The sequence below is a fragment of the Melospiza melodia genome, chromosome 1 (genome assembly GCF_035770615.1).
Source record: "Melospiza melodia melodia isolate bMelMel2 chromosome 1, bMelMel2.pri, whole genome shotgun sequence".
Lineage (NCBI taxonomy): Eukaryota > Metazoa > Chordata > Aves > Passeriformes > Passerellidae > Melospiza > Melospiza melodia.
In genome coordinates, this window is record NC_086194.1 from 164079695 (window position 1) to 164102626 (window position 22932).

General features: G+C 38.5%; 1 protein-coding gene across 6 annotated transcripts in view; it reads right to left on the bottom strand.

Moving 5' to 3' along the window:
• Positions 1-897: 897 nt before the first annotated feature.
• CYRIB (CYFIP related Rac1 interactor B) overlaps positions 898-22932 on the bottom strand; it is a 97140-nt gene continuing 75105 nt past the window's right edge. For 3 of the 6 annotated variants that reach the window (XM_063174190.1, XM_063174215.1, XM_063174170.1), the window contains 10 exons: positions 18464-18546; positions 12531-12652; positions 10754-10859; positions 9012-9148; positions 8308-8385; positions 8100-8216; positions 6929-7008; positions 5693-5819; positions 4079-4149; positions 898-1685 (listed from right to left, as the gene is read on the bottom strand). In XM_063174190.1, coding sequence (XP_063030260.1) covers positions 1622-1685; positions 4079-4149; positions 5693-5819; positions 6929-7008; positions 8100-8216; positions 8308-8385; positions 9012-9148; positions 10754-10859; positions 12531-12652; positions 18464-18536 — 975 coding nt within the window. In that variant the 5' untranslated portion in view covers positions 18537-18546 and the 3' untranslated portion in view covers positions 898-1621. Of the gene's footprint in view, positions 1686-4078; positions 4150-5692; positions 5820-6928; positions 7009-8099; positions 8217-8307; positions 8386-9011; positions 9149-10753; positions 10860-12530; positions 12653-18463; positions 18547-19553; positions 19637-22932 lie in introns of all 6 variants that reach the window. The other 3 variants (XM_063174206.1, XM_063174197.1, XM_063174179.1) reach the window with 2 other exon arrangements.

Genomic DNA, 22932 nt, shown 5'->3' on the forward strand with positions numbered 1-22932 from the left:
CAGGAGCTCCCTTTCTGCCTTGTCCTGAGGAGGTCAGAGCTGGAGCCCTCACTCCAGGTGAGGCAGAGGGGCAGGATCCCCTCCCTGAGCTGCCAGCAGTGCTCCTGCTAACACAGCCCAGGACAGCCCTGGCCTTGGCCCCCAGGGCACTGCTGGCTCAGGGACAGCTGCTCTCCCCCAGCTCCTTCTCCACAGAGCTGCTCCAGCAGGTCAGCCCCAGCCCTGCTGGTGCCTGGGGTTGTTCCTCCCCAGGTGCAGGACCCCGCATTTGCCTTTGCTGAATTTCAGACAGTTCCCCTCTGCCCATCTCCAAACTGCCAAGGTCCTTTGGAAGGGGTGTAACTTTACCCCTTCAATCCTTTCCCTCCCAAAAGAGCTTTAATTTTTTCACCAACCTATGTAAGACTTGTTGCTATAAATTGTTTCCCTAAGAAGAACCATTATTTAGTGTGCTGTGATTATTCAGATTTTACACAGTACAAATACCTAGATCCATAGGAGTACACAGCAGTACAGAGCAAGGGGAGTTCATTTCCCACTCCTGGTGTGGAGAGAGCCCAGTGTGCAGAGTCATTTCTGATGGCTCTATGAGGAGGCAGCGTGGGTAGCCTGGATGCAGGTTCTTCAGCAATGTCCACTTGGATCTATATGGATTGCACCCAGTTCATCACCACAAATCCTACTTGAGTAATAATTCTCAGGGAGATCGGGAAGCAGCACAAAGTGGAGAGCAAGAACCCTAAAACACACCAGGCTTAAATCAGTGGCTTAGGCAACTGGTTACTGGTAATGAAACAGCAGAGTTTTCACCATATAAAATTTATAAATTTATTTTTTTGTAAAAATCCAAAGAGCACGAAGACATCTCACTCAAAATACTGGTAAATCAAACCACACTTAGAAAAATGAAAGCTGATTTTATTATCTTATCCACAGCCAATCATTTGACATGAACATGCATACGTAATTTTGCTACGCACACACCACAGTTTAACGTTAGTTATTAAAGGTTAAACATACAACATACATCCTTACAAAAATGAGTCAAAATGCAAACGTAACTTTTAAACAAAACAGTTTTTACTCATTTAAAAAAACTTTTGTGTTGGGTACCATTTTGTACAAACACAGTTAATTTAAACAAATCTGCTTTTAGTTTCCTCATGGTTGCACATGAAAATAAGCTGCAATAGAAAATGAAGTCATCAAGGGATTTTTAAATAGCAGAAGTAGGCAGTCTTGCCATGCAGAAGAAGCAATATTAAATATTAGTTTTTCAAAAAAAGAAAAAAACCACAAGTTTAAAAATATTTAGTTCAAGTCACAAATCTTTCCCCAGTACAGAGAAATCCAAATGCAACGCATAATTAGCTGCCACTTAGGATGGCTATTCTGAAAAGTAGAAATACTTTCCAGAATTGATAATTTTCATTGATTTGGCACAGAAAAGAAGTCTGAGCTTACTTAGGTACAAGGAAGTGATTAAAAAAAGAGTAAACAGGAAGAGAGAAAATAAAAAGCAAGAATGAACGAGATAGTAGTTGCAATCACTAAAAAAAAATCTGTGCATCTCAGTCATTGCAGAATACTGTCTACAGCAGGTGCGAATTCCAGGTAATTGTTATTGCAACATGGATTTAATTTGCTTGGAGGTAGTCTCATCATTCAAATGCTTTGTTGTGTACCTAAACACAGAAATAAAGTCAAGGTGAGCATTACAAATGTGTAATTCAGCTTACAAATGTGTAATTTCGTTGTTTATTGCTCAACCTGACCGTACCACAGCAAAACCCTCAGCCATGGATCATCACCCACTCCATGGTCACTGAGAACACAAGTCAGACATTCTGATCAGAAAATGATAGTGCCAATCAGAACTAGAATCTAGCAGCCTTGCACCAAAGGCAGCTCAAAATAAGCCTCAGCTGGACATTGCCTTTCACAGTAAGCTCACAGTAGCAGTGGTAATTATCTGACAGGTAATTATCTGTCAGACTAATTCTGGGGGCTCTGCCCACAGGAAACATCTTCAAATAACACAGCTTGAGAAACTCTTCATCGAAACTTCCAGTGACCAAACCTTCCCAGAATCCCTCAATGACAATGGATTTAATCACTTTTCAGCCTAATTCCCTGCTTAGTTAAGTGACTGTGCTGCTAAAACAAAAGAGCACACACATGTACTTATTTCAGCTTTCAAATTCTCTAGGATAATAGCACACTTTTAAATCACTATAAAAAACCTAGCCACATCTATTTTTAGAGGATATCCTCGTTTCAGACTTTTTCTGTGAATAATTTTTCTGATCTTCCTTCCTAACTAATCTAAAAGCAAATAAAACTTACTTTGTAATTTAAATTTAACATGTTAAATTAACACTTTCATTGCTATCCACAACTGCAGTACTATTTTACTTGTTTACTTGATAAATATATAATGACTTTTTAGTTTGGAAATTAATAATACTTTTTAGTTTGGAAATTAATAATAATTTCAGCACTTTTTGGTAATTCATACTTTCAACAAACAAGCAGCCTAAGATCTTCTGAAATCCTGAAAAGTTATTGCACTTGGTATTCTGCCCACGTGAAAAAGTTGAACATGATTCCAATATTCAGATGAATTTGAAATTACAAAGAGCTGATCTCCCTCCAAAACCCTATACCACCTTCCATTTGCTTTTGAAACACATTATCTGTCCCTTGGGAAAACCCAAGGACTTCTCACTCCTCCAGAATCAAAGACTTAGATTTGGACTTAATTTGTCACAATGGCATCTTGAACTTGTTTTCATCACATGAGCACACAGCAGCTCAACCCTGCATCTCTTCCTAACAATTCCAAACGTGGCTTGGAAAAGATTTAAATATCCTACCCAGAGAGTAATCAAATGTACAAAAGCAGGACTGTTACAGCATCCATGCATGGAAAGGCAAAGCACAGCTTGAGAGCATGGACTGGATTTACACTGCTAACCACAAAGTTAATTGTGTAATTAACCAGAAGTTAATGTCACTGCTTAGTGCAGTGAGCACCTGAAGTGCACCTTCCATGTACTTTCACAGTGTCAGCAGTGATGGGAAAAATGGGCTACTAATAAAGACCGGTGATCATGGCAGCTGCAATCACAATAAACTAGTCAGAAATAAATGCTAATGCAGCATTTTCCCTCTGGAAGCCTGTGTTTTTACTGATCACCACCTCAAAGACCAATCATGTTATGAAGTTCAGAGATGAACATGATTTTAGCATGGCAATAATCACATGAAGTTTCAAATTAGGCATGGATTTTTCAAATTTTAACTAATAATCTGAAGCAACTTTGCAAAAGAACCCACCTAGAATATCACATTATTTAACTCCTTACCACACCATGACATAAAAAATAAAAAGAGGGCAAATGAAATTAAAGCAGCTTCACTACAAATAAGGAAAACAAACCACAACTGCACGATTTCACAAGACAAACTAAAGCTTCCACATTCCAAGCAGGCACATGAGTAACAACACCCAGTTCCAGTTATTTGTTACCAAAGTAATGATATTTTTCCAAGCAAGGACAAGAACAAACACTTCACCTGCCTATCACATTTTTGCACTTTTTGCCACTTCCCCCATGCTGGACACCCACACAATGAAGACATGACTGACTATAGATACAGCTTTACAACCCAAATTAGCAAGTTTTAGATTTAATATACTGAATTATTAATTTTTCTTTACTTCTCCGATTAATGTAGCAAATTCTTGCCTCATCTATTCTACAGCAGGGATTTAATTCTTTCTGAAAAGGAACAATTTCTAGTTACTTACCATGCCATACTGACTCATTCTTAACCTGTATGCATGGAAAAGGTTATCTTAGAATGAACAACTGCAAATTCACAATCCTGTTAAAGCACAGAGGCTTCTTCATACACCCTTGTCTCAGGACACATTAGAAGAAAAGCCTGCAATAATTACATTCACCTTTCCCTGTAACAGTCACTGAATACTTTGTTGCAAAGAAAATGACCTGGACAATTCATGAAAACTCACATCAAAACATTAAAATACCCAAGAAACAAAAAGGAGTACCTGAGAGCATTTAGAAGGCCTTCTACACTGTTAGGAGGCTGGTCTTTAAGAACTTTGATGCATCCTTTCATCTAGGAGTTAAAAAAATTACAGTTTTTTCCATGCTAATACCTTTTGAGTTTACAGGAATGTTTTATAATCAGTATGCAAAAGATCAAAAATAAGTATTTAAAAATAGCAGCAGTGTAAAGACATTTTCTGGATATTAAAAAGGAATTAAGCTTTCAGTATTACATCTTCCTATCACAGACTGGCTTAGCTACTTAAAAAGCTGCATCAAGTGCATCCTCAGCAACTCTGCTGATGACAGCAAGCTGAGTGGTGTGGCTGACAGTCTGGAGGGGGGGAAGGCATTCAGAGGGACCTGGACAGGCTGGAGAGTGGGATCTGTGAACCTCATGAAGTTCAACAACTCCAAGGTCCTGTCATTGGATCAGGGCATCCCAAGCACAAACACAGGCTGGGCAGGGAGTGGACTGGGAGCAGCCCAGAGGAGAAGGGCCTGGGGGAGTTGTTGGATGAGAAGTTCAACATGACCCAGCAAAGTGCTCTGGCAGCCCAGAAAGCCAACACTGTCCTGGGCTGCAGCAAAAGAAACATGGCCAGCACAGCAAGGGAGGTGATTCTCCACCTCTGCTCTGCTCAGACCCCACCTGGACCCAGCTCTGTGTCACCAGCAGAAAAATGACATGGTTGTGCCAGAGTGAGTCCAGAAAAGAGTCATGAAGATGATCAGAGGGCTGCAGCACCTCTCCAGGGAGGAAAGGCTGAGAGAATTTGGGCTGCTCAGCATGGAGAATGATCTGGGGAGACCTTGCAATACCTAAAGAGGCTACAGGACAGCTGGAAAGAGACATTTTACAAGAGCAGGCAGTGATTAGATGATGGAGAAAGGCTTTGAAAGTTGTGGCTGTTCCATCCCTGGAAGTGCTCAAGGCCAGGCTGAACAGGGCCCTGAGCAACCTGGTCTAGTGGAAGGTGTCCCTGCCCATGGATGGGGCCTGGAACTGGATGATCTTTAAGGTCCCTTCCAACCCAAACCATTCTATAACTTTAGTGAATGCAACTTTCAAGCTCTGCTTTATCAGCCTTAAAAAACACTGGAACTGTGAGCAGAAATACATATTTATCATAAATCCATTAAGAATTATTTCATTCAGCCAGTGAAATAATGACACACTGTAGTTAATGCAGTGGGATAATACTCCCTTTGAAATAATCACAAAACCACAGAGTAACAGCATGTATTCCACAGGCTTACTATCAAACAACAATAGAAAGTTAGAAATTCAAAGTGTGGTGGATGGTGAACTGAGCTATTCACCAGTCAGTGAGGAACAAGGCAGGGGCCATTGTTACTTTCTGATCTGGTTTTTTCATCACAACTACTGCTTATAAGTATTCCTGGACACTACCAGAATTACATAAAACCAGATTTTTCATGACCCACTTACATGTCCAAAAGGCCTAGTTTGTATTTCTCACTACTGAAATATACATCTTTGCTCACAGCTATGTGTTTAGCACCAACCCAGTGTATACATCTGCTGCTAGAATCTGCAATACAGAAAATGAGCCTACAGACCATTTAAATACTCAGGAGATTAAACTTACATCAATTTTTGAAGTTTTGGCAAAAGCGCCCACCGGATGCACGTGGTCATAGAGTATGATGACACCCACCATTACCCTCAGACAGAATGATACTGTTTCCTCATTTGTAAACCTGCTTCTATATTCACTGGAATGTAAAAACACAGCTTATTATCTATGAAACACAAGATAACACTACATACTAGTAATACCCAAATTAAGATTAAAGAGAAAAATTCTATGATAAATCCTCAAGAGGAAAAAAAAAACCAAACCAACCCAACCAAATCTACAAACACCAAACTTTTGAGTTTTTGTTATTCCTTTCAAAAGACAGATGATTGTTTACAAAGTTACCTGAAGATTAATAAAAATTCTCAAACCTAAAATATAGGTTTCTAAAATTTTTAAATTTAAAAAAAATTTTTGAAAAAGGTTAAAACATACTAACTTGGTCTCCAGTGCTTCCTACACTTTTCTCTGCCACCTTCTAATACACACCCAAATTTCTGACTTAGAAAAAAAAGGGCAGGTGACTGGACAACCTTTAACTTCTTTATTAAATGGAACAGTTCATTCCTAAGAAGAGTAAGAGTATAAATGCTTGGGGCTCTTAATGCACTCCAAAACAAATGTCCTGCGGTATTTGGACAGAAACTTATTTAAAAAGACATGGCTCATGCCCCAGTAATTTTACCAATAGAAAACTATTTAGAACACAGAAGAAACAGATTAAAAAAAATAACCAAAGATTAGTGTGACTTTGGTCATACTCTCAGTGCCTCTCAAATAAAGAGAAGACAACTGACTGCCTTCATGCCTAGAAGTTGTCTCTTAATTCCCCTGAGAGGAGCACTGTCATTTTCTAGAGCAATCAGCCAGGCCAGTCAGCAAGGACACAACGTCCAGGGCATTGCCCACAGCCCCTCTTTCAGGAGACCCTGGGCAATCATGCTCAAATAGCCTATTTCTCTGAATAATACATGAGAAAACCACTTATAAAGAGTGCCAAGAGGTTGTCTAGCTTCCATAGCCATTCTATTTTTAAATATTAATACGTTCAGAAAAGTAGACCACACGATTTCCATGGCTGGCAAAATGAAACAAGGTGGTTTCATGTCAGTGTAAACAACTAGGCTGGTAAAAAGGAAACATCACAGCTCCTAATCACTCCAATTATATTTCTTTCATGCAGCACACATCAGGTCTGAGACGGAGAGGTGACTCACACCCAACCCAAGCAGTGTTGGTACTCACGGGGTTTCCAGCATGACCCTGCACACACTGGCCATGGTGCTTAAGCAATCTGTTGTGTTCTCTATGGGTAAATTTTTATTCTGCAAAAGAAGGTGAACAGTTGCCACAACTCAATTACTGTGAAATATACTACAGAACCTAAGTCAAATCAGTTATCTGTTGGCATAGCAATGTGGAGCAATTAAAAAAATCAACACAACAATGCTAAGTCAGGTAGTCGTGCACTGTTTTTTTTTTTTAAATGTTATTGTATAGATTAGCAATTTACAGAGCAAAGGCTTGCTTGTAGCCAAGGAACTACACCCTTGATATGATTGACTTTTGGAAAGTTTTGAAGGAATCATCATCTAATCTGCTCCTCCAAAGACAAAAATTTCTATAGCCAAATATATTCATCTGCCTTAACAGCAAAACTTAAAATCGTGGCAGACAACCATCACAAATAAATATAAAATAAGACAGTTTTATTAAGGCATTTCAAGCACAAAGCAGAACTCAGGAGAAAAAAAAATATTAAAAGACAGATGTAACTTTGCATGAATCATGCAATGTAAAATTATTTTCTACTAAGAAATAGTGAGCATTCTTTGCACGTAAGCCAAAAATCATCATAGTTATCAGAAGGCAAGCACAGTACTTGAAGTGATTGGATTTTACAACCAGTATTTACTTAGGTAGTCAAGGATAAATAGGGATGTGTCAACATGCTGAAATACTTTTCCAGTTCAGGTTCCTTCCCCCTTTTGCAATAATGTAGTATACTTGACTTTACACAGGAGAGTAGAAGGAGAAGAGGAAGCTACATTTCAATTCCATTCTTTATTTCAAGCAGAGAGAATCAAGCTGTTTCCCTTTCAATTTTCTGAAATTTCTGCTCTAAAACACCACCACAGTGCAGGCAAAACACCCGTCCCAGCTCCCTGCTTGAGAAAAGCCATCACTGCTGATGTGACAGTTCCCATTAAATTTTGGGGATGCATACACAAAGTGCCTGGCTGGAGTCCCTAACTCTACAGCATCTGGGAATGACACATTACATTTCTTGAGGCTGCAAACCCCAAGTTTCATTCCTAGATGTCAGATTAGGCCTAGGGGAGGTTGTGTTACCTATTATGTCTGGCCCTGCAGTGCTGTGAAACACATTATCCAAGCCATAAATTTATACTCTTACCTCTGACACAAACTTTGTTGTGGCATCACTTAAGGTTTTCAACATTGGCGTTGCTTCAGCGTAAAATAAAGACATTCTGTTTGCCAACTCATTATTTACTTCATTTTCTCCCTCTGCCTAAAAAACAGAAGAAAGGGTTTAGTTGTTCTGTACATGGAGAAGAGAGGGGGTAGCAGAATTAATTTCATCTTATCCAAGGGTTACCTACTGGGACATTGTTAATCCTCATACGGCTCAGAGTTCTTCTATAGTAGCTGAAGTCATTCTGTATAGCAGGATTTGTCATCTATGTGGATATGGAAGCAAGAGAGTTGTGACAGATTCAAGGAAAGTAAGGACAAGTTTTCATAAAATGTTATACACCCAACAAGAATATATTCAACTTCCTGAAGTGAAGCAAAAAGGCCTGTGATATGTTTGGAACTTGTAAGCACAACATAAAAGCTTTTTGGTTTCTCAGATTCAGAACAAGCTCTAACAGGAATGAAAAAAGGAACAATCTCCTAAATACAAGTTGGAAATTAGTAGGTTGAAAAAATTGCTTTGCTAATTTGACTCCAAGGATCAGACCAGCAAATTAATTACCATTTCAGCTTAGTTCTTTGCATATAGCAAGAAAATAGCTGGACTATGGCTGCACACAAGCTAAAAGCAGCAGCATTATCTCAAGAGATATGCCAAATTTGGGTGAAAAAACATGATTAATGTGAACTGAAACACAAGTGCCTAAAGCTAATATGATATTTCATCTGCTTTCCAGTTTGATCTTACTCTAGGTCACAAGAGCAAGCCAAGCATATTGGATATTTGAGTATCCGCTGCACATTCTATTCCAGAACAGAACACAACCCAGACTGCTTCAGCAAACACACTTGGCTTCTTTTTCTAGCCCTTCTGATCACAAGCTCTTACCTTGAGCTCATCAAATCGGAGTGTGAAGTGAAGAATTTCTGCAAACTGCTTAGCAAGAGCCTGCTCTCGCTCCAGGTGCTGCGTGGGGGAGTACGGAGTGCTGGTCAGGGCGCCCAGCAGGCCCCGCAGCCCGGCCTCTGCAACACAGGACAGGGGATTGAACGCACACCTGCACTGCCCCTTGCACCAGCACTGCCTGGGACTCTGCATGCTACACTTAAAATACACAGCTGCCAAAATACGTGGTGGTTAATAAAAAAGGGACTCCATGAATTGCTCATCTATGTGTCAACTGCTGTCATATTTACGTACAAATTGCTGTACAGACCAGGTCACATCAGCACTGACAGCCGCAAAAAAAAACCTCTTGAAAAGTTCTGCTCAAGCTTTGCCTGCAACATTTGTGTAGAACATATTTCAATAACTTGTGTTAGCAGACTTCAGCCTCTAGGAGAACACAGAATTCAAGAGGCACATAGCTGTAAGCAAAAGTCATGCATTATTTAAGACAAATTTATAATCTGTGACAGAGGTCGCAAGGGTTGCAGGTGAAGAGAGGAGACAAGAATGTTGACTTCATGTTGATTTATTATCTTATGATATATATATATTACATTATTACTATACTAGAAAGAAATAGAAGGAAAAGTTCTCAGAAGGCTAGCTATGCTAAGAATAGAAAAGAATGAACAACAAGATCTGTGTCCCAGCAGAGAGCAAGAGCAGCTCTGCCGCGAGTGGTCAGTAAATCTAAACATCTACAGGAGACCAATCACAGATCCACCTATTGCATTCCACAGCAGCAGATAACCATTGTTTACATTTTGTTGCTGAGGCCACAGCTTCTCAGAAGGGAGAAAAATCCCAAGAAAGGATTTTTCACAAAAGATGTCTGTGACAATAATTCATCAGCACTGACAGCCACAAAAAAAAAAAAAAAAAACAAAAAACAAAAAAAAAAACTTCTTGAAAATTTCTACTCAAGCTTTGTCTGCAACATTTGTGTAGAACATATTTCAATAACCTGTGTTAGCAGACTTCAGTCTCTAGGAGAACACAGAATTCAAGAGGCACATAACTGTAAGCAGAAGTCACGACTTAAAATAAATTTATAATCCAGCTTCCTGTTCATCTTGAGAAAAACACCTCACCCATTTTAAAAAGCAGAACTTGCTGCAACAAGTTTCTGTGTTTTAAACACATTTTATACAAGCTATGTTAATAAATTTGATTAAAAGTGAGATAACAACAGAAAGCTGGTAAAAAAACAAGTCTCAGGTTTTATCAGCATAGCCATCACATCAGTGAGTTTCAGAAGAGGCATGAAGCACCATCTCAAGTACTGCATTTGTACGAACCAAGATCAGGCACTTCCACATAGCAAATTATTTCTGGTGTTTAGGGAGGAATAATTCAGTCTCTTTTAATTACTCCTGGTATCAGAAACACTGACAGAATTAATTCCTGATTATTCAGTTTACTAATTTCCAGACAATCAGCTGGTTACTGCCTTCCTGAGTTACTAAAGGAGTAGAGGAAGAGCAACAAGGATGATCACATTCTCTCTCCCCTCTCAGATATCCACTGAAGCAAGATTGCTGTCATCCAACGTATGGAGGAATATGTGCAATGTGAGCTCTTTTCCACAAGGGAGTTGATCTAGATGTGATCACATCTGAATATGCCAAATATACTCATAAATTAAGAGAAAAAAACCCTCAAGTTAACACCTTTCCACTTACCTAGTCTTTGAGAAAATTCATAGAATTTCTTTAGTTTGCCTACTAGTGGAACAACTGCACCCCATGCCTTCTCTTGCAGCTTCTCATCATTTGGATGCTGTATTGCCTTAAATTGGAAAGAGAGAGGAGAAAAAGATGCTTGGATTGGGAATAACTGATGCACTGCTGACAAAACAACCCCAAACAACAAAACACAAAAAACCAAAACACCTATGCAAGACAATTGTTTGAAGAGCTAATAATTAAATATCTACCTACTAAGAAGTTTTCAGTTGAGAGACAAGCATGTACTAACCCATGTCTGTTCCAAAAAGGTCTAAAAATTTGTGTTGAAAGTAAGCATCCTGAACAGGAAAACAACTTGGAGAGAGTATAAAGAAATGGTTAAAAATCAAATTACTCAGATAAGACAATTTACATAACCAGACCTAGTTAATTAAAATTAACAACTTTACTGTGCTTACTCCAAGCAAAAAAAAAAAAAAAAAAAATTAGCAATCAAAGCCTCATCTTAATGTTGATATCTATCGCTAATTCCCAAATTTGCAAAGAAAAAAATTACTGTGAAATTCAGGCTAGCTATTACAGCAGGAACATTTAAGAATAATCAACAACATAAAGCACCACCAGTACAAAGCATATACCACAGTTTTGAAGGATATATTTACAGACTTTGTCTTTACAGTAAACTTCCCAGACATTTAATACCTTAAATTCAACCTCTCCAGTTAGCAACTGAAAATATACTAAGAAAACAGAAATAAAGATGCTCATAACTCTCCTGCAGCACTTTCACTGTCAGGTTCTTGATTTCAAGAACTGTTTCAGTCAACCACGGGCTGTGGCTTGCAGCACACTCCTCTCAGGTCCTAGAAAGTTTCCTTCCTGCCATGTCTACCTCCTCTCAGAGGAGCATCTCTCATTTCTCCGTGGCATCTGCACACACACATTCCTGCCTGATCCTACAGCCTGTCTCTGAACATGGATAGTAAACTAACTCCCCACCCAAGGGGTTTGTGTGACACAGCCATCCCTCTTAAACCTACCTTATCAATTCCATGGAGAGAAAAACTCTCAAAGGTGAATGGCTTTGAGTATCTCAAATTGCTATGGAGTAAATAGTAATCTAATACTCCTATCTAATACTATTTCTTAAGGATATGTTACAGTGAGTAACTCCTTCCTTCATGAGCAAAGCCCCCATTGCTGCATGTGAGGAAGACAATAAAGGGGGTTGGGAGAATATTTATTCCACCCTTTATTAAACAAAGAAACATTTGAATGACATTCTGTACAGGAACTTTGCTTCTGTTCCAAATATATACTTTAGTAAATAAAAGCCAATTAAAAGGGAGTGAAAATGAGATGCCTTTTGTGTTAGGATTACCAAACCAGGCTTCTCCAGTTACCATACAAGAGAATGTCAACACTATTCAGTTTTGCACTGTAGTCACACTACACTCTTTCCAAATTCACTATTAACTCAAGAAGAGCTTATGTGGGAAACACAAAGAAAAATCAATATGCATAATACCCCAAAAACTCTGAGAAGCATCATTTGCTATTACATATGTGGATTAATATGACTGAAACAAGCAACATCTGTTTTGCTGTTAAAAAGAAACATTCCAGAGCAGCAATTCAAGACAGTGATTTTAAAGGACAACATGCTCTGCCAAAACAGCTCCTGCAAGCAAAGTTAAACCCCAGCAGTATTTGGTTAGGATCAGACAATGAACAACCACAGGCTGTGCACAATTGAAACGCTCTAGCTCACCTCTCGTATTTCATGGCCAGCTCCTCTATATGACTGCAAGTCTTCCAGTATTCCTTCTGCATCCTTTAACACTACATTCACCTGATTATAAATTTCCTTTTCAGATTCTGTAGGTTGGGCATCTAAACAGCAGAACATATTAAATGTATATATATTTATTTTTAACAACAACATGGAATTCAACAGGCACACCATCACCTATGGGACAAATTCTTCATGCAGCAACTCATCAAGAATTTTCATTCTCTGAAGAGCTACTACAATGTATAAGGAACTCCAAGAGACTAATTATATTCATTTTAGTAGTCCCAATTCTTTTACCATCCCAAAAATTCACCTGGATTCTATCTTCTTGATTTATTTAAAACTGAGTGAGGAGAAGAAATCCTGATGAGTTGTCTTTATGACTATCATATAATCTCACCTTGGGGTGCAGCAGAGACTCACTGGAAGAAACTTAGGTAAGCACTCAAAAGACACTCTCACTGCAGATAGCACAGGAGGTGTCCATGTCTATTATTATCTAGAAACACTGCATCAGATTATTTTCCATCTTGTCTGACTCATCTTTAACTGCTTGGGAAAGGAGTCATATATTTTACTTCTAAATATATTTAATTCTCAAAACATATTCTTCACTGCACTCATCACACAATCAGAGCTGAGAACAAAAAGATCTAGTGTGAGCCTGTGAAGGCCTTTTTTCTTTTGTTCCCTGTCTTTAAATTTATAAGCTGTCTCCCATTTTCTTCTAATTAGCCAATATTATTTCCCAAAAATATATTGGGTCATAATTTCAAGAAGCTACATGCACATTTTTAAAGAAATGTGATTTGGTAATAAGTATGTTTTGAGAAGAATCAACAAAAGGTTTTAACCTTTAAAAACAATCACCTAGGGCAAGTATCTCAGACATGGTTTACCTGAACCAATTTTTTTTCTTTTAGAATGCTGATGAAAGCTATAAGGTTAGTTCCTTTTAGACTCATATTTTTAAAAAATCAAAGAAACTGTTAGTTACTAAAGCTCTTGGTAAAAAAACCCACTTCTCTGTTAACATGGGCAAAATATGTTGTGGAGAATAAATATCACTGTATTTTAGTCCATTATTTCCAATGCCAAAAATGAGGGTATTAACAATAGATTATTTTTTATAGGGACAGACAGAAACTATCTAAGGACAATATATGCTCATGACTTTGTGCATTTTGAAGAGTCTGGAAAATGTCTTTTTAGACGTGCTTTTTCCATGATCCATATGTACAACTTCCCATGGAAGTTAGGTACATCGTTACATTTGAAATAAAACTCCCACAGTATCTTAGTGTTACACACTAGAAAAACACAAGAGAAAACAATGTTTGTATTAGGAGAAAATAAATTTCATATACATTGCCTGTCTGGATTTTGCTGTAATTTTTGCATAATACCTCTTATTTTTATAGTTTAATGCATGAAGAGTGGGCATTATTAGCAAATATGCCTATATATAGACCTTGCAACAGTTTAACTGGTATTTTGAGAAACATCAAGAATTAGCACAGGTTAAAGAACCTGGTCATTCTTTTAAAAATAAATAAATAAAAGAGCACCACATTGATTAGGCATCGAGTAAAAGTGGCCAGTGCTTTTCAGATCATCACAAAGGTCACATAATTTTGAAAGCTGCTGAAGACTGCTGTAAGAAATGAAGACAAAAAATGAGGGAAAAGAGCAGACAGGGAAGCACACCAGCTGACTGGCAGCAGTTCATGCACGAACATGAAATGTTACAGTGAAATACAGACTGAGACGTGAAGCTCTGTAGCGTTCCAGATTGTGCTGTTAAATAATGCAATCAAGACTTGTCACTTGGATTGTCTCACACTGAGAACATCTCCTGCCTGTTTAATTTTTCATGCCATTTTTTTTCTTTACCCTGTGTAGTAAGGAGAGTTCATTTCTCAATATTGGGAGGGGCAGAGCAGAATGGCCCAAAAGAATTCCTGCTCCTCATTTCAAAATCCACCACCAAGCAGAACAGCTGCAGTACTATGACCCTCCATGTTTAGAAATTAAAATCATCTCCCAGATACAAATTTAGTGGTCTTCACTGGACAGCTGGCTAGGCAAATCAACACCATCATCATCTCTCTTAGTGTAGGATGTAAACAATCAACCACTGTGTTTCATTTCCTTAAAATGTTCCGGGAAACTTAAACCAATGGCTGATTTTTCATTTGTTGGGGTGGTGGGGATTTTTATTTGTTTGTTTCGATTATTACAAACTTCTAGACATCAATCTATTTGAAAATCAAGTAGGTACAGAGTTATTTCTTCTGGTGTGTATTTCATTTTTGGTCAACCTATTCCTCTCCAATAAAAAAACATCTGTAAACCCGATTTGTCCCAACTCATTTCCTCGGCCATCTCTAAAAGAGAGGTCAAACTTACAAAGCAAATTTAAATGATTCTATAATCCCTTCACAAAACATTTAAGATGTTATTAGAATATGGTTAAAATTCATGATATAAAAGATCTTCAGGGCCTAATGCTGGCTGACCCAGAGCAAAATTGGTTTATTTGCTTCCCAGTGCTGGTCAGGGCACTGTATTCTGAAAGCCTATCAGAGGGAAGAAAGAGGGAGAGGTCCCTCTTCCTAAACACTGTCACCATCTTGAAAAGATGGAGGCAGCATTCCCATCCTATGGGAATAGCACCCCTCAGTGTGTACCTGAGGGCTCAGGCTACAGGACCTTCACCTGGGAATCACTAATTGTGGAACTCCTCTTCCCAAGGTGGAGTGCACAGAGCAGGAGAGGGAGTTGCACTTCTGGAGTTACTCTTGGCTGCTAAGAAAAAGCAGCCAGCAGTGCAGGCATCCAAACAGAAGGATGAAGGAGATATACAATTTCATGGATTTCCCTTCTCCCCTGACCATTTAAGCTCCTGCTACAAGGTTACAACAAGGCTGTGCCTTTCTCAGCAATGCCTTCCACACAAAGAACAAACCCAGCAAGCACATCACAGCTTGCCCAGACGTTCTGAGGTTTGAAACTTTGGCCACAGCAGCTGAGCTCTGGTTATTCAGGGCAACTTTACTATTTTTAATGCAACAGTAAGAAAAGACTGAGGTTCTGCAAGTAAATGGGAGTTCATCTTTAAATAAATTTGTGTTTAATCAGAATGTTACTGCACTAGATGCAATATACACTTAGAGTTCAGAATGCTCACACAGTAAGAGACAGAAGAGGAGACTTGAAACAATATACAAACGTTGTTATGTGAACTAAATACTACAGAAGTGAGACAACATATTGCATGCGGGGAACACACACATTTAGTGACTATTAAAATAATATTTGGCTAGCCTACAGAACTAGTAGGGAGAGAAATTTGGGGTTAAAAGTTTACACTGCACACCAAACTATTTAAGCTGAGATTTTTCCCAGGGAAGAACACATCAAGTCATCTGAAACTGTCTGGGACAAAACTCACAAACAAGGGGAAAAAACTGCCAGACTGCTGGAGATGAAATAATTTATTCATCTCTGTTGGCATTACTATGGAGAATGCTGTCTCTGTGGCTCCTCTGAAACCTGGCCAAGTCCTCTGGAGATAATGCAGGATACTGTCAGCACTAGCTTGATATCACCATCTCAAAGTACACTGTATTTTAGCTACTATTCCAATCAGTAAATTTGGAAAAGATTTGCAACTGTGTCAGTAAAGACACCAATGTAAAAGTTGAGCTGTAAGTTTCCCACATTTGAGGTGGCTGTTTTATGTAAACAATGACCTGTGCACTTTGCTTGTGTTCTGATGGTAATGAATAGACTTTAAAAGAATACTCAGGAGAACTATTTCTATCAAACAAGTAAGGTGAATGGCCAAAGAAAGCACAAGCTTAACCAGTGCAGAGGCAAGGAAAAGCCTAGAGCTCACCATATTTTTAACATGGATTCTGATAGTCAGTCACACAATCACTGGCATCTAGCACCAAGATAAACATCTGGGGGAATAACAATGATTAGAAGTCTAAAATCTGAAGTTTCTAGCACTACAAAGCTTCATGAACACTAGGTTTTAGTTCTTTAAGGTACTATGTAAGAAAAATTGGAGCCTGCTCACATACATGGATTTAAGAACAAAAGATTTCAAACTGCCTATTATTGAGTCAGGTGTAACACAGAATTGGCAAATTTGTTTTTAATACAGAGCTTACTTGTCCTTCCACACAAAACCACAACATTAAGTATCACAAGATTAAGTGCCAAGTCTTGAAGAAAGATCTTGGCTGTGTCAAAGCCAAGATCCTGTCAAGGCAAGCTATCTGAAACAGAGGAGAAAGAAGCATGGATACACAGTATAGCAGCAGAAACAAATGCAGAACAGGGTCCAAAATGAACAAAGAACAGTCTAACAATTCAGCCATAATATAAGTCACCTAATTTGACTGCATATGAAAGCATTTCATGTCAGCAACCTGCTTACTCTCATGCCAAATCCTGTTCATGCTCAAAACATGCATTTTAAAACAAAACTGATGGCTAAAAAAATCTGTATTTAAAAAGAAAAAAGGAGCATTTTTATTGCAATTTAGGAACCATGCCTTTTCTATCCAGCTAATGTGCATTTACTTTACTCCAATTAAATTTTCAATATTTGCAGATTAAGCTGGAGCTTTACAGCTCCAATGGCCTCATACACGAGTTCTCCCACCTCACTAGATTTCACCTAATGTGATGATACACAAGAATTGGTCTTAGATTAATTTTGCTTTCTGATTTTTGAACACAGGCCTTGATAATCTTCCCTTTATGAATAATTTGTATGGCTAGCATCTTCCAATAACAATATATTCAGAAGAGACAAGTAATAAAAATCAACACAACAGGGTAAGAGCTTAGAGAAGTTGAAACGTTAAATGTCATTGAAGTAAAACCATATTTCTTCAAGCATTTACTTTCATGTTATAAGTAATATTAAAAACTGCTACTGATTCATCAAACAACTGAAAAACAATTCAGGGGAAAAAAGATTTAATGTACCTCAGATTATCCATATCATAATATTTTATCAGTTTTTTATTGCATTATTCCACTGTATTCTATTACATGGTCAAAATGTACTTGAACATTAATCTTCTTATTTTATGCTTGCTGATGTACAACTGGCTAAAGAAACAGCACATCCCAAAAGAAAGTAATTAAACATGCATAGCAGAAGCCAGCAACACTTACCTGCCATTCTTAGGCTATACTGTATCATGCAACAAAAACCAGAAGCAGAAATACTGACATATGTGAACCTTCTAGAACACCTGGCATTGATCACACAAGCTACATGTCCCTTCTTTTCAAAATCAATTTAATCTCTGTATATGTTGAGACTCCCTTTTAAGAAGGTATGAGGTTAAATTTCAGTGCCAGATCCAGTAAGGTTCACATATAACCTTTAACATGATGATGCTGGAGCTATGAATAGCTGTTGTGAGCCAGTCTGTCTATGCAGCATTATTAATTCACATTGGAAGTGATGAGAATCAGGTTTCTGTTTCCAGAAATTTTCAGTTCTTCCTTTAAGGAGCATGGGACAAAACTCACAAATCTGAGTAAGTCAGTTGCAACTTCAGTAAGTCTTCAAATAATTACAACTATTCGTAACATTTTGATAAAAAGTAGGAAGAATTTTGGTTTAAAAAAGAAGAACCAAATTTCAACAGTCAAATGTAATTTGAAAGCCCTTTCAGAAATAAAGATTTTACATTTTAGGACCTGAGGATATTTTAGAACAGGTTACTGCTTTCTACCAAAGTTCGCTGAACAATTATCCATAGCTCAGGCATGCAAAGCAGTCAGAGGGATGGCAAAATGAAAACATACATTTAGTACAAGACAAATGCAGTCTACTGCAGGCAAAGAGTAATAGATATATAAAATCATCTTCTCACTTTCAAAATCAAGGAAAAAATTTGGCCCCTGCTCAAGGTCTGTGCATGTCAAAACTTTTAGAAGGTTCCCCATGTTAAGGTACCTGCCAAGACAAGAATGAGAGAAAAGAAAATTTTCTTTTTATAAGGAAGAACAGCCCAAATGTAGTTGATTGAAGCAGTGGGAAAGAAGACCAGAGAGCTCCATCAGGTATGAACCCGTCCTTCAGGCTGGGTGCAGGGACATCCCCACCTCGAGGAGGCACAGCTGGGGACCCCAGCAGTGCAGCTTTCCTGGAAGGAGTGACCGTGTCACCAACATCCTCACAGCTGCCCCTTTGGGAAAGGGGCAGAATCCAACCAAAACCTTTGCCAGGGACTGTTCTGTCCCAGTACACCCTAGCACCAGTGTCCTGAGCAGGAGTACTGCCTTGAGGGCCAAGTACCAGATTGGAAAGCATTAGCCATGCTAGATTTTAACCTGATGGGACAGCAGAAGGAAAGAGCTTTAATTTTGTCAGCCCTTATAATTGTGTCAGAAGGCCATCACAGAAAACACATCATGATACATCATTTCAGTGTGCAGAAAATGCTAACAGAGAAATGCCACAGACCTTTTACACACAAGGTGCTTAAAACATTTGTGAAACTCAGTCAGTTTCACTTTAGACTTTTGGATGTAAAAAAAACCACATTAACTGCACGAGGAATGACCAAAAGGATCAGGAATGATTCAGCACTCACTCTTGTGTATGAGAGGATTACAGTGAACAACTGCTCAGCACAGATTACTATGGCATACTGACAGAATTTCTCATTTCATGATTACTTGATTTGCAGGCAGATGGATGGACATCACTGACCACAGAGACCCAAAATGACTAAGCACATGGAAAGAAAATTGACACAGCAGCATGATGGTGGCTTGGCTACTACTGGAGAGGGGGAAAAAGGGAAAAAAAAAAAAGAAAAAAACAACCACAAAAACTACATGCAAGTCTTTCCAATTCCAACTTGGCAATTGAGTCCCCTGGCCTTCACTGCAGCAGGTATAAGCAACCCTACTGTTACCATTTGAAATGCACCAGCTCTGAAGGGCTGAGAGACTTACTTTCAAAATCCAAGAAAAAATGTGCTGCATTGTGGTCTATGTCCCTGGTTAGCACCTTAATGAGATTACCCATGCCAGCAAACCTAAAAATAAAAATGGCAAAATAATTTAGTTCCAATAACCATTTCCTATTTTAAGTACACGCCTGGGTCTCACTGGATCAGGGCTCCCATTGTGTTTTGCACTCTGGATTCACTTCGGGTGGGGAGCAGAACCTGTGCACTGTACAGTGCATTTCCACGCCCCTTCTTCCTAGAGAGCAGTGATTGTTGAAAAACTGGAAAAGTTACAATCTTTGAGGAAAATAAAGATGTGAATTACTGGCTCTTTTTCATCACTGTTTAATACATATAAAGAACCTGTGACCTACAATGACTGAGAAATTGTTTTGTGTAACTGCAGCACTCAGTGCCAGACAAAACCATTATTGCTGAGGACAACAGGAACCTCAAATGGAACTGCTGTCATCATAACACTTTTTTACTACCTCACTGTAATCCAAAACAGATTCGCAAACCCTCTCAGTAGTAATTATCTGTGGCCAATGAACAATTTTCCCATTAAATCACAGAGTTACAAGCAAAACAAAAACTAGACTTTCCAAGACCAGGGGAAAAATCAAGTTGCAACAGTTCTTCTTATGTTTGCTGTCATATCCCAGCTAAAAGAAATGAAAAGTGGAAGAAAAATGAAATATTTGTTAGGTTACTTGAAATCAGATAAATTATCAAAACAGTTTCAAATGTTACCACAAGTTTCAGAAATCAATACCTGCAGTAGGAGTATGAAAACTGCATTTCATAACAAAGCTGCCTTTTCATTAACCTTCCCATGTTTTACATGGGCTGAAAATATACCTACTAACCATTGCTCTGAAATGCCAAGAACTCACTAGAGTGCTGCTGCAAGACAAGCAAGACACACCCAAAAATCTCATCTCAAATTATTTAAGAATAAACCATGAACAATCTGACATTTGAATTCAAGCACAAAAAATATTTAAAAAAAATCAATTTTCAAATTAGTCTAACTATAACAACAAACAAGTATATTCTCTATTTTTTCCTGATTTTTACTTTTACTAAAGAATCATGTTCACCTGGAGGTAAGATATCATGACACCAAGAATCATTACTTTATTAGGAGTCCAAGGAAACCAAAACAACGTGAACTCAAAATAAATTGTTTGGCAAAACACATTTTCAGAAACTGTGTTGACAGATTTCTTGGTCAAACTTAGAAAAGCATACGATTTTTTTTTTGTGGGATCTGCAAGATTCAGCAAACAAACAAAGCTTGAGAAGGAAGGGGCAATTAATCCAAAACTGCTGAAAATAACCCAAGTCTTTGTTCTAACAGCTTCTACACAGTGACCAAATGACTGTTTAGAATCCAGACTTTTAGCACTGTGACCCAGGTGACCACAGGGGACTCTGCACACAGCAGTCACCAGGTGAGTGCTGGCTTTTTCACATGCTCAACCTTCTCCCTGAAACTCAAGGAAATGCAAGACCTGCTTCCTAATAACTTGAACTTATTTCCTAGAAATTCAGATCAGACTTCTCAGCCTGTGAGAAGCACCTACTAAGTCAAGGAATTTTTAAATTAGGGTGTCCAGCTGAGAGACTCTTCTTAAAAATTAATCCATTAAAACATGGATCTTCAAAGAGGCAGCTTTCCAGGACTTCCTATCCCATAGTATGGCAAACTCTTTCAAAACTACAAGTGCAGCAGTGCTGTGTAAACACGCAGCAGTAGAAAGCAGAGAAATTACTTTTTCATATCTCTCAGTGTGTTCTGTAACACAGGACTGAATAAGCCACTCTGTCTTTCAGAGTTTTCCAGACTATGAATGTTCTTCTTGTTGAGGAGCAGACAGAGGCATCCTTAAACAAATATTCTCAACAGGGCCAATAAAAAATCAGAAGTATAAGCTGCATAATGGTGACCCAGTTTACAGATTCAGGTCTAAAAACCAAACCACAATCTCAGAACAGCGTATTTCAATTCCAACATTAACACCAAGCAGCAAACACATTGCAGTGAATAGGATAATGGCCTAAAGAGAAGTCCTATACCTGCAATTACTGCTGTGCTTCAGCTGCACCATCCCCTCCCCCAACAAAATATTCTCCATATCTCAAAAAAAATGCCTCTGTGTAGGTTTTGCCTTTTTTTTTTAATATTAACCAGACTCCAAAGAATTTACAGGCTCATGCACGTGGCTTAAATATTGGCTAACATTACTTGTGAAGGTCAGAGCAGGGTCACGCTCATAGGGTTGAAATATTTTGAAGGTAAGTTCACAGAAGAGCAGGAGGCACTGCAGAACAGATTGTGTCACTGAGCACCTACCACCTCCTAACACGAGTAGGGAGTTGGGGACTCGGTTTTGCAATACAAATACCTTCATCCCTCAGGAAAGATTGCTAGGAAGAATACATGGTTTCTTTTCCACGAGTTACGTTTAACAAATAGAGAAGCATAATAAAAGTTTTGGCACTACAGTGGAAGAGCCAATGTGATATTCAAGCAGAAGATGCAACTGATCTAAAGGTAACAGCTCAGTGAAGAGCCTCAGTGAAGAGTAAAGGAGAGAAACTGATGATAATCAACTATGATAGCAGCAAGATGATAAGACGTGCTATAGGAATGTATTTCAATTTACATGAACACAAAGCTGCTTGAACAGCTTTTCATAATGAAGTTCCCAACAAACTTCTCCCTTTGTGTGTTCCCCGTACTGAAAAAAATCTTGATAAATTTTAGTCACATCAGAGTTCTGCACACAAGATGTGCAATCACATTTGTCTTCTTAGCAGCAAAACAGTGGCTGTATATTCAGGTTTTATGGAGTGCATGGAAATCTAGCTGAAACTGGACTGCACTCAGTATTTCTGAAACTTGAATCAAGAGGCACTGTAACATTTACTTGAGGATCTCAACCATCCTTAAAACTGAAAACCTCCTGTGTTTTAAGAACTGTAAAAACAACCATTTCCCCAGCTGCAATCCAGAAAGACTTTTAGCTATGAAGAGCTTGAAAACTCAATTTGGATAGATATTGAGAAGATGTAATTTCTCAAGCACTTTTTTGGAGGATGATTTCTCTCAGCTCAGCATTCCAAGTAATGAATCCAAGAGCCAAAAGGTCAGAATCTACTCTTCTGGCAAAGCTAAGCATGCTCTTCCTGAGCTCTGAAATGACCTTTTAGAAACAAGGCCATGGTGCCATCTGTGGAACTTCCCAGATTTGTGGAAGCAGCTGCAGGTCAGTATGCCACAGCTAAGCTTAGATAGCCCTTCACTTTTGTACATTATTTTCCTTCAGAAGACAAGGTGGGCAGTAGGCACAGCTGACCTGTTGTACTCTGAGGGA